At 39.1% G+C, this 11,911-nt stretch overlaps 1 protein-coding gene across 1 annotated transcript; it reads right to left on the reverse strand.

Moving 5' to 3' along the window:
* Positions 1–9,607: 9,607 nt before the first annotated feature.
* On the reverse strand, positions 9,608–11,911 carry LOC121763800 (ER lumen protein-retaining receptor erd-2.2-like). The gene is made up of 6 exons (XM_042159884.1): positions 11,567–11,911; positions 10,604–10,803; positions 10,336–10,476; positions 10,168–10,248; positions 9,958–10,085; positions 9,608–9,870 (listed from the first exon to the last, which is right to left on the reverse strand). Exons 1-6 carry the CDS (start codon positions 11,769–11,771, stop codon positions 9,825–9,827), a joined length of 801 nt encoding a protein of 266 aa, XP_042015818.1. The 5' UTR covers positions 11,772–11,911; the 3' UTR covers positions 9,608–9,824.

Consider the following 11,911-nt stretch of genomic DNA (forward strand, 5'->3'; position numbering starts at 1 on the left):
AACAAAGTAATGTGTTCATTCATAGTGGTACCTGATCGGTATTCAAATCGGAACAACCTTTTCTTCATAAGGAGCTTATTCTGACCACTCTTCTTCGGAAATTTGTCCTCCAGTGTCTTCCACAATCTATGTGCAGAAGTCTCATTCTTGACAGCATACTTCTGCTCCCTGGATAGACACGACCGAATTGTTCCACAAGCTAACCGATTTATGGTACTCCAATCTTTATCATCTATATCTTCTGGTTTCTTTTCTTCAATGGCAATGTCAAGACCTTGCTGGAAAAGAGAGTCTAGAACCTCCCCCTGCCACATACCAAAATGGCCAGTACCGTCAAATATCTCCACCGTCAATTTCATGTTTGACAGTGGAAACCTCGACCATGATGACGAAGAACTAGCCTTTGTTTCTTGATCCTTCCCCGCCATTACAGACTCAAAATAAAGTATTCAATATTACAAACAAACAGAACCAAGGACGAACCTTTGGCTCTGATACCACTTGTTGAGAAAACCGGGTAATTTTCTCTCAAATAGTGAAATGAACCGATTCAGTAATTTCAGAGTTAACCCAATGGGGTCTACTCGATAAAACTATTTCTCCAAATAAATTCTTTGGAAAGACTGGCGAGGACACTGTCCCTCTTAAATACCAGATTCCTAACAGAATTTATCAGTCGGTGTATTTATCACAATATAAAAACACCCAAAAGAACCGTACAAAAACACTACTACCAAACCCGCAATTAATATTGAATACAATATCCCAACAGAAAATAAAGCCAGAAATAAATGCGGAACAAAATAAATAATAAAGAAAGAACACACCCGAAACTTTGATAACGGAGTTCGGCCAAATTGCCTACGTCTCCGAGCACCCTCTGCAGAGCCCGCTTATATATAGACGGAGAAGAGAATACAAATTTGGGATGGATTACAAAATGGGGGGTGAGCTCCTTTTATAGGAAGCCACACCCCCAAACTATCTACTCCCCACCGATGTAGGATGGCAAATATTTTGCCAAAATTTCAACACCTCATTCATAGCGGGGAAAGTCAGTATAATTGGCTAGCCCTCTCTCTTATTCACCTAACACGTAGATTAACCTCTAATATTGGAGTCTTCACCCTACAATTTGAAGCTAACCCACTCTAAAGACCCAAGCCTTCTCTCTAGCAAATTTAAGCTAACTCCCTAACTATTTGTTAATTGCTAGCTGCTAACTATGTCAACAGCCTAGCCTATGTTATAGATGTCAACACGAAAGCATTTGTATGCAAACTAAATTTTGTTGACATACAAATGTCTTCGTGTTGACGGTTGGTTTTCTGGATTACAAGAGATAAAACACTAGTCGGGCGTAATACAACCCAAAGAAGGAATAAGGGAAAGTGAACTGAAACGAAATTACAAAGAAGAATTTGAAACAATAAACCGTAAAATAGTGGAAAAAAGCCAAGTCGAGGAGGCCTCTTTCCTCAAGACAAGATACGCTCCAGTAGTGCTCTCGGATTGGCGTGTCGTCCCCAAAGATAAAACGGCTTACGTCTCTGACAAAGCAACACAGCAATCAACAGAGCTCCGGCGAACTAGATGGAGGTGAGGGTAGAGCTTCGACAGAAGAACAATGCAAAAGAGGGAGAGAGCTTATGCTTTGAATGCTTGTGAATGGTGTAGAGAATGCAAGAGTGTGCATGCCTATTTATAGGCCATGTGGAGGATATGAAGTCAAACTTGCTATTAAGGCTAACTTGTAACGGTCGGCGGTTACGAGCGTTACAGACGTTACAAACGTCAATCATGGTGCATGAACCTGGACGAATGTACCTAGACACCTCTCAGGTAGTTGTTTATTCCAGAAATGTATCTGGACGACCTGATCAATGTGCACACATTCTACGAAGCTTTCTCCGTATGCTCGTTTGCCACATTGTTTTGTCTACGTATCCGAAATTAATTAATTAATTAATTAATTTCATATCTCCATATATCGTGACATATTTTAATATATTATTTCTCACTCACCGGGAATTGGTTTAGAGAAAGTGAATATAGCACAATCATCTACTCGGAGCGTAGATCGATTATAAATTATTTAATTATTTCAAAATTAAATAATCCGTCACTTGTACGACCCGGTCCAATTGCATTGAACAGACCACGATTCCAACAATCCCCCACATGAGTGGAAATAGCCAAATTCAATGCATGTAGGCACAAGCTCAACCCTCTAGAGATATATAAGCATAAGGATAGGTAGTTGTTGGCTTTGAACCAACCATAGTCAACACCATCGGATACACAGGCGGCCTAGTAGCGCGATGCTTTGAACTATTCCTCCACGGCGTGCACCGAGACAATGGTGTTAACACTTAAACACCCCAACCTCATCCGTTCTCACGTTTTGTGTCTTTTTCGGCCTTGGACACCACTTTAGATTCATAAGTGTGTTATTTGAAGCGGCCACACTTCACACTTACATATGTGATTCCTAATCGAGTATCTTGTCTTACTCGGTCTCCTTGAGAACTCAATCTCATCGAGATCCTTAGGAGTCATTAAAAGTCATAGACTTAGTCTCACCATTAGTCAAGTTTTTCAACACTCTATTGCTCTCTAAGGAATAGATATAGATGAGTGTTTCACAAGAACTCTCATAGCTTAGTTTTCCCATTGAACCAAGTTCTTGGGATCTACAGTGATCATGGTTAGGTTACCACCATGACAATTCTTTAGTTTGTGGATTTCAAACCCATTCCCTTTAGCAACTTATTCATTTGATCACGGTTTAACCCTTTGGTTAGTGGATCCGCTAGATTATCTACTGACTTCACATAGTCAATTGTAATCACCCATGTTGTGATCAATTTGCATCACAATACCCTTCAAGTACCGGGGGTATCTCGAGAAGTGTAGCTCATGATTTTGAGTATGTTTTAAATATATCAAAACCCTTACTTGAGCTCTCCAATGCTATCTGCTTGGATTGCTCGTGTAACAACTCAACTTGTTCACGGCTCAAGCAATGTCAGGTCTAGTGCAATTAGTCAAGTACATAATGCATCCGATGACCCGTGCATACTCTTCTTGTGCAATGGGTTCACCTTTATTCTTGCTCAAGTGAACGTCGAGTTCAATAGGAGTCTTAACCGGCGCGCGATCATAGGCATTGAATTTCTTCAATATTTTCTCAATATAATGTGATTGTGTTAAGATGATTCCATCAGATGTTCTTAGAATCTTCATTCCAAGAATTACATCGGCTAGACTCATGTCTTTCATGTCAAAATTTTTCTTTAACATGACCTTTGTATCGTTAATCACTTGAGTGTTACTACCCACGATTAACATATCATCAACGTATAGACACACTATAACATGACCGTTATTAGTGCTCTTAATGTAGACTCATTTGTCGCATTCGTTGATTTTAAACCCATTTAATAACATCACATTATCAAACTTCAAGTGTCATTGCAACGACGCTTGTTTCAATCCATATAGTGACTTTATGAGTTTGCATACCTTTTTCTCTTGTCCAGGTACTACAAACCCTTCTGGTTGTTCCATATAGATTTCATGTTCTAATTCACCTTTTAAAAACACAGTCTTTACATCCATTTGATGAATCTCTAGATTGTGAAGTGCAACAATCGCGAGAAGCACTCGGATAGATGTAATCTTCGTTACAGGTGAATAGGTATCGCATATCCTTCCTTTTGTTTAAAATCCTTTACTACCAGTCGGGCTTTATATTTATCAACTGTTCCATCGGTCTTAAATTTCCTTTTAAGGACCCATTTGCATCCTAAAGGTTTCGCACATTCAGGTAGATCAACCAACACCCAAGTGTGGTTTAACAAAATTGAATCAATTTCTCTTTGAACAACTTCTCTCCAATGTACCCCGTCTGGGCCACCAAAGGCTACTTTTATTGATATTGGTTCTTCATCTAACATAAAAGTAATGTAGCCAGGACAAAATGTTTTGGTGTTCTGACCCTACTACCATGTCTTAGTACTATATCATTTGGATTAGGCCTTGCACGGTTGTGTGATTCAGGTTCTTCATCCACTGATTTAGAACTAGTGGCTTCATCTTCAATTCTTGTCTCAGAATTGGTTGTGATTTCTTCTTTGTCTTTGCAAGGAAATGTATTTTCCAGAAATACGACATTCCTTGACTCGATTGTTGTTCCTACTGTTATAGTCGATATTTCAGACTTGTGAACAACAAATCGATATACACTACTGTTAAGTCCATATCCAATGAAGATACAATCAACTGTTTTAGGGCCAATTTTAACTTCTTTGGGCGGGGGAACCATCACTTTTGCCAAACACCCCCACACTTTGAGGTATTTGTAGGATGATTTCCTTCATTTCCACAACTCATAAGGAGTGATGTCCTTTCCTTTGAGTAGGATTTTGTTTAGGATATAGTTGGCTGTCAAGATAGCCTCCCACCACATGTTATGGGGCAACATGGGGCAATCCTGAACTAAGTAGCAGCACATTCATCATCTCGTTTAGAGTTCAATTTTTGCATTCTGCAACACAATTAGATTGTGGTGAGTATGGAGCAGTTGTTTGATGAATTATACCACTTGCATTGCATAATTCCTCAAAAGGGGCTACATATTCGTCTCCTCTATCACTTCGAATCGTTTTGATTTTACAACCAAGTTGATTCTCAACTTCGTTCTTATAATTCTTGAACGCTTCAATTGCTTCATCTTTACTTCTTAAAAGATAAATGTAGCAATACCTTGTGCAATAATCTATAAAAGTGGTAAAGTACTTTTTACCACCTCTAGTTTGCACGAGCTTTAAATTACATACATCAGTGTGAATTAATTCAAGGGGTTTTGTTTTCCATTCAACAGAATGAAACGGTAACTTAGTCATTTTCGCATCAAGACAAATCTCACATTTGTTTTGAGTATTGACTTCATTCGCCTTTAGTAAATCTAGATTTATTAATCTTTTAATGGCTTTTAGATTTACATGTCCCAATCTACAATGACACAAATTTAAACAGTTAGTCAAGTAAGAGGAAGTAGATGCTTTATTATTATTAGCCAATGGCTTTGGGATAAGACGTGTAGCCACACTAAGCTTGAAAAGTTTATCGGTTACATAACATTTTCCGAGTGACTTTCCAAACTTGTACAATGCAAACATATCAGACTCAAATACAAGTTTAAACCCCTAATTAACTAGTATTGATCCTGACACTAGGTTCTTGCGGATGTCCGGGATGTGCAACACATCCTTCAAAGTGATTGAGAGCCCAGACGTCATCATGAGAATCACATTTCAATGCCTAGAACTTCAGACGATGCTTGATTCCCCATGTTGATCTCCCTCCCTTCAACAGCAGTGTAGGAGGCAAACTTGCTTTTGTCGGAGCAGACATGAGCAGTAGCGCCGGTGTCAATGTACCAGCCACCCTTGTTATCAACAAGGTTCACTTCTTCGTTGACCACAACAACGAGGTCACTTTCATCCCAGTCCTTGAAATCCTTCTCAACGACGTGGGCAGTCAGCTTCTTCTTCTTGTTGCGGCAGTCCTTGGCAAAGTGCCCAAGTTTGTCACATTTGTAGCAATCGCCTTCAAACTTCTTTGCAGGCTACCTTCCCTTCCCCTTGTCCTTTTGACTTAGGCTAGGGCGTTTGTTGTAGGGACCGCCCCGTTCCAACAGGTTGGCTTTTGCATCAAGTGGGCTAAAGCTCTTAGCCTTTTGGTCACTTTTGCGCACATCAGCTTCAATGCGCAATTTCACGATCAACTCTTTAAGGGTCATCCTCTTTCGCTTGTGTTTGAGATAGCTCTTGAAGTCCTTCCAACTCGGAGGAAGCTTCTCAATGATCGTACACCTTGTGAAGTCATCAGGCAAGGTCATCCCTTCAGCGACAAGTGCGTGGATGAGCATTTGGAACTCTTGAACTTGTTACATGACGGGTCGAGAGTCGACCATTTTGTAGTCCAAAAATTTGGCCACTACAAAATTCTCAATACCTGCATTGTCGATAGTATACTTCTTTTCTAGGCTTTCCCACATCTCTTTTGATGTGGTTACAATGGAGTATGCATTGTACAAACTATCATCTAAAGCACTTAGAATGAAATTTTTACAAAGGTAATCTTTTTTTCGCCAAGCTTCATAGTCTATCATGACCTCGATCATTGTCTCTTCATCACTTGGCGCAGGCGGCTCGTCTTCCATGAAGAAATTAGCGACGCCCAATGCCATTGAGTAGAACAACATCTTTTGGTGCCACCTTTTGAAGTCAGATCCTCCAAATTTTGGTGGCTTCTCGGCAGGTGACATCATTCTTGGTGCCAAAGGTGCCGCACTTGGTCCATGAAAGGAACCAATCCCGTTGACCCCGAAGGAGCCAACAACTTGGTTGGGCATAGAGCCCCCACCATTCATGTTAGGCATAGAGCCCGCCATGGTCGTGCCGGAACCGAAGAAACCAGCACCCGTGTTGAACCCGAAGGCCCCAACACTCGATCCAATAAAGGATCCGATGGAACCACTAAAAGTGGAACCAACCGATCCACCCACCAGTGGGCCCAAGGGGGTTAACAAACTCCCAAGGGGTTGTTGATGAGGATGGAAAGAACCCGAGGGCTGGCATCATCGATGGAATCGACGACGTGTTGACCGGTGCAGTGGTTGACATGGTGGATGGAGTTGTTGCAGCAGTGGTGGTAGTAGCGACAATGTTGGATTCAGTCGACATCTCCAGCAAATGTGTTAAGTTTCGAAAGTTTTAGTTTCAATTAAAAAGTCCAAATTCCTTCGAAGGCAAGTTATATCTCGTCTTGCGATTGTTGGTTTTCTGGATTACAAGAGATAAAACACTAGCCGAGCGTAATACAACCCAAAGAAGGAATAAAGGAAAGTAAACTGAAACATAATTACAAAGAAGAATTCAAAACAATAATCCGTAAAATGGTGAAAAAAATGTCGAGTCGAGGAGGCCTCTTTCCGCAAGACGAGATACGCTCCGGTAGTGCTCTCAGATTGGCGTGTCGTCCCTAAAGATAAAACGACTTACATCTCTGATGAAACAGCACCGCAATCAACAGAGCTCCAGCGAACTAGCTGGGGGTGAGGGTAGAGCTTCGACAGAAGAACAACGCAAAAGAGGGTGATAAGGCTAATTTCATGCATTAGTTAAATGGTGGAATTAAAGCATTTACGGGGTCTAACGCATTTTTTAAGCCAGGTATGTAGAAGGTTTCGCCAGGTCCAGGAAGAAAAGAGGACAATTGCATGGCAGAAGGAAATTGGCGATAAAGTGAGCAGTATGAAGGAAAATGACCTGACGGAGGAGATCGCAAAGCTGAAGGGCAGAATTGAGATTTCTGCGAAGGCATCTAGAAGATCACCTCCGCACCTATATAAAAAGGGGGAAAAGCATTTTTTGGAAGGACTTTTTTCTTTCGGCTCTGAGATCACTTATACACTTCTACACACTTGCGAATTCCGGGAATAGGCAGGGGTTTCGGGTTTTACTTTCCGTTAGTTGTTGCGTAACACCGTCCTCACGTGGGGCGAAGATATAATTTATTGTTTCAATTTCATTTTGTTGCTGTGAATTTCACCGAGCTTCGCTGTTCGAAGCTCGGCTCTGTTTTCCGTCGAATTATCGTGATCTATGCAATTCCTGTTTTCTGCTTTGATGTTGTTGATTTCGTGGCATGGATGGTATTTGCTTTGAGTTTGTCGTTGTTTATTGATCTAGATGTTTTTCGCGCTGATCTGTAGAGTCGGAGTAGAGCAGTGGTTATGTGTTGTGATCGGAACAGATTAGTCAAATCAGAGTTTATGGAGTTGATTTTGTTTGTGGTTGGGTTCGGATTGCTTGGATTCGGAGTGGATTAAGCATCCGACAGGTGGATCTGAAACAGAGTTGATCGTAGTTGATGTCTCGTTTCCGTGTTTTTGTTTCCCTTCGTCTAGTATATGTAGATCTGTTTTATTTCCGGCTAATCGCAAGTTTCCGAAGTCCGAACTTTTACATTCTGTTTGAATCTGAATATTTACTCTGTTTGCTTCATGTTCGCGTTTAAATCAGGTAATGAGATGTACGTCGTTGTTAGTTAAATCCTTAGTTTGTTATCTGCAGCTTTATTTCCGTACTTGTTGTTTCTGGAAGATGGTCCCCACTGCACGTTGCTTTCTATTTAGCTAAATTAGGTAGCCGTTTACTAGGTCAAGGAAGTTCGTTTGAGTTATTGCTGTTTAAATGATCATCTGTGTCTGCATGATGTTTTCAATTTTCTAGGTCTAGTGTTAGATTTTATCCCTAGGTCTAGTAATAGCTGCCTCAACCCAAATTTGCGGGGCAACAGCCATTCACCTTTCTAGAGTCTTTTGAATGCATTCTTACGCGTCCATCTTCGTGGGATCGATCCCTACATCCCTGTACTAATTCATAGTATAGCGGGTTAAGGGTTTTTGAACGCGGAATTAGTGTGTCCGACGAGTTATGTTGGGAGAAAGCTTACACTGTTTCCTTAGGCAAGTTTCATTGGGAGAAAGCTTATGCTTTGTATGCTGGTGTAGAGAATGCAATAGTGTGCATGACTATTTATAGGTCATGTGGAGGATATGGAGTCAAACTTGCCATCAAGGCTAACTTGTAACGGTCGGCAGTTACGAGCGTTACAGACGTTACATACGTCACAAACGTCAATCATGGAGCATGAACCTGGACGACCCGATCAATGTGCACGCATTCAACGAAGCTTTCTCTGTATGCTCATTTGCAACATTGTTTTGTCTACGTATCCGAAATTAATTAATTAATTTCATATCTCCATATATCGTGACATATTTTAATGTATTATTTCTCATTTACCGGAAACCGGTTTATAGAAAGTGAATATAGCACAATTATCTACTTGGAGAGTAGATCGATTATAAATTATTTAATTATTTTAAAATTAAATAATCCGTCACTTGTACGATCCGGTCCAATTGCATTGACCAGACCACAGTTCCAACATTGACATCTAACATAAACTAGGCTATTGACATAGTTAGTAGTTAGCAATTTTAGATATGACAACCTAACAGGACTATATACATTGATATTTATGTATTCATATGTATTGATATGGACATTTGTGATAAATATATAGATATTATAATTTTCAATATATATGAATATGCAGAAAATATTATCCAAACATATGTAATGTTAAAGTTCTTATAAATTATTTTTAATTTGACATAATCACATAATTTTGTAAATGTAATGTTTTCCTTGTATTGCTATTTTGTATGAAATCTTTAGCACTGATTTTCAAATTTAAAGAATACTTAGTAGTTTTAGTTACTAGATTGTGATATCACCTTAATAAAACTTACTCTCTCCCTATTATTAAGATGTTTTATATTTTCATTTTAGTTTGTCTCATTCAAGATGTTTATTTTTTATATTTAGAAATAAATCATTCTCCCTCTTTGTCTCTCTCTCCTCCCTCTTCATTAGAATATTCACCTATCAATATTTTCTCTTTATTTATTTTACTTAACAACTCATCCTAAAATCCGATGCCAATAAAAAAATATGGACATTTTGAATGAGAGGAGGGAGTATATTATGAATATATTATACTTCCATGTATGGGATACGTCTAGTTAAACATGTTATGTACTCCACATATATTACTAGAATATATGTTTGGAGTCTAAAACATACTTGGATCCTCAAATATTTAGCTTAAAAAACAAACAGCAAAATTCTACAACTAAAAAATGTCCTATTCCAAACAACTGTAATTTGTTCCCTTCAAGGAGTCTAATGCTTGAGGGGCGTGTAGATGATTAGCTTACCATCCATGAGGCTGTAGAAGATAAAAAAGATAGATTCATCAATCGTTGAAATTAATTAATGAACAATATAAAGTGGATGAGATTAATGAAATGGTTACCCCTTGACGTAGTAATAGCAGAAATCAGCCAAGATGAATGTCTGAACGGTTTCTGCTAGCAGCATCATAGGAAGCCAAATGTAGCCACTTCCTATCAGAAACAAGTACTTTCCCCCACTCTCATACACCTAAAACATCATCACTTCCAACAAATCAACCACACTACATTGCATTCATTCAAATTAAACTAATGATCTAGCTAACCCTCACCTTAATGATCCAATGAGCAAATCCAAGAAACCTTGCAATGCCTAATGCAAACACGTAATGGGCTGTGAATGGCTCGATTATCTGCAAAACAACGAATTAGCGGTTTGAGAGTTTTTATTAATTCCAGTCATACTACTAAATTTGAAGTCTTAACAATTATATATGTACCTTGGCATTTTGTACCATCTTGAGCTGTGGCAAAACTGAGATAGACTCCAAGTACACAGCAAACTCCCAAAGCATGCGCACAGGGAGCGCGTGGGATGTGTGGGGATTGACAAGTATGGCTAGGATCGCGCAAGGGACAATCTATAAACATGACCACTTATACATATTTAGAGCGCAAAACATACTTTTTAAGTGGCTCTATCTCAAGCATGACCGAGACGAAGCTATCAAGAATGGTATGCAAATGCAATGCAAGCATGATTATTACCACATAGTATAAGGGCATGTTGTCTAGCTTGGCAATGTAGGTGGATTTCAACTTGAATCTCATCATGTAGACAACCCATAAAGTCGAGCAAAGAGTTAGAAAATCGAGCACGGTATGAATGTCGCCCTCCAAGTAAAAGCTGCACACCAATCTTGCTGCTAGGAATATAGCAGTAAGCTCTTGTGACTTCAATGAAAGCCCTAATTAAAAACCACACAAACCAATATGTTAATTAGATCTAAGCACTACTACTAGAAATCGATGGTCCAAAATTAATTTATGATGATAATCAAAATGGCAAGTACTTGGTGCATTTTTTTGGCAATTAAACGTACAATGCTAGTCAATTCCTTCCTTACATTGAAACTCTGGCATTAGTCGATTTTGTTTGACCAAATAAATATACATTTTTTATGTTAATTACTACTCCATCTATCTCCATTATGTATCCAAATTATCATTTTTGTCTGCTCTTATTAATTTATCCATTAACTCAATTTCCATCATATTTTATTATAAAACTAATACTCCCTCAGTCCATTATAAAACTAATACTTCCTTAGTCCATCTGTCATGTCATAAGCGAGTCACTTCTTTTGGGCACATGATTTAAAGAATTGATATTTAAACATTTAGAGTATAAAGAAAAATAGGTGAGAAAATAAAGTAAGAGAGACAATTTTTTGCTTAGAAGGGAATTGGCTCGCTTATGGTTGGACGGAAGGAGCGTATAAAAGTAGGATCCATGTAATACTAACTTTTTAAACCAATTTTCTTTTAAATTTATTAAAACTTGTGTTGAGTCAAATTGGGACACATATTGAGAAACGGAGGGAGTAACATTTTATGGAAGGTATGGGTTGGTATAGATAATCAAATTCAGACAACAGTGTAAACGAGATTAGATATTAGGCGAGATTTAAATTAAATTACAGTAAAAAAGAAAAAGAAGAGATCGATTACCAGAGCACGTTTTTAGTGTGGCGAGCTTATAAATCAAGACCAAAATCCCAAGGAAATGAATCGCCTCGGAAGCGACGAAGAAATGTGTGGGATTCTTAACCATCCGTTTCAGAGCCACCAGCGCGCAGAGCGCCGCCGCCGCCGCAAGGAGGGCCTTGACTTTGGCTGACCGCCGCCTCACCCATGCAACAATCGGAGTCCACATCGGTCTAACTCTAATCCGGGGACTGCAAAATTTATGCGACGTTGTATATTAACACAATATATTGTTGTGCTAAGATTTTTCTTTAATAAAAGAAACCGTTGACTATGGGATAAAATCTTGGCTATGGTTTGCCGTATTTC

This window comes from Salvia splendens, chromosome 14 (genome assembly GCF_004379255.2).
Source record: "Salvia splendens isolate huo1 chromosome 14, SspV2, whole genome shotgun sequence".
NCBI classification, from domain to species: Eukaryota; Viridiplantae; Streptophyta; class Magnoliopsida; order Lamiales; family Lamiaceae; genus Salvia; species Salvia splendens.

Bases quoted from the DNA above. Each gene is read 5' to 3' on its own strand.
- LOC121763800 (XM_042159884.1), bottom strand. From the start codon at position 11,771: ATGTGGACTCCGATTGTTGCATGGGTGAGGCGGCGGTCAGCCAAAGTC. The intron at 10,477-10,603 runs GTAATAATCATG...TCATGTTTATAG, and splicing joins ACATGCCCTTATACTATGTG to ATTGTCCCTTGCGCGATCCT. The intron at 9,871-9,957 runs GTAACCATTTCA...TATCTTCTACAG, and splicing joins TGCTATTACTACGTCAAGGG to CCTCATGGATGGTAAGCTAA.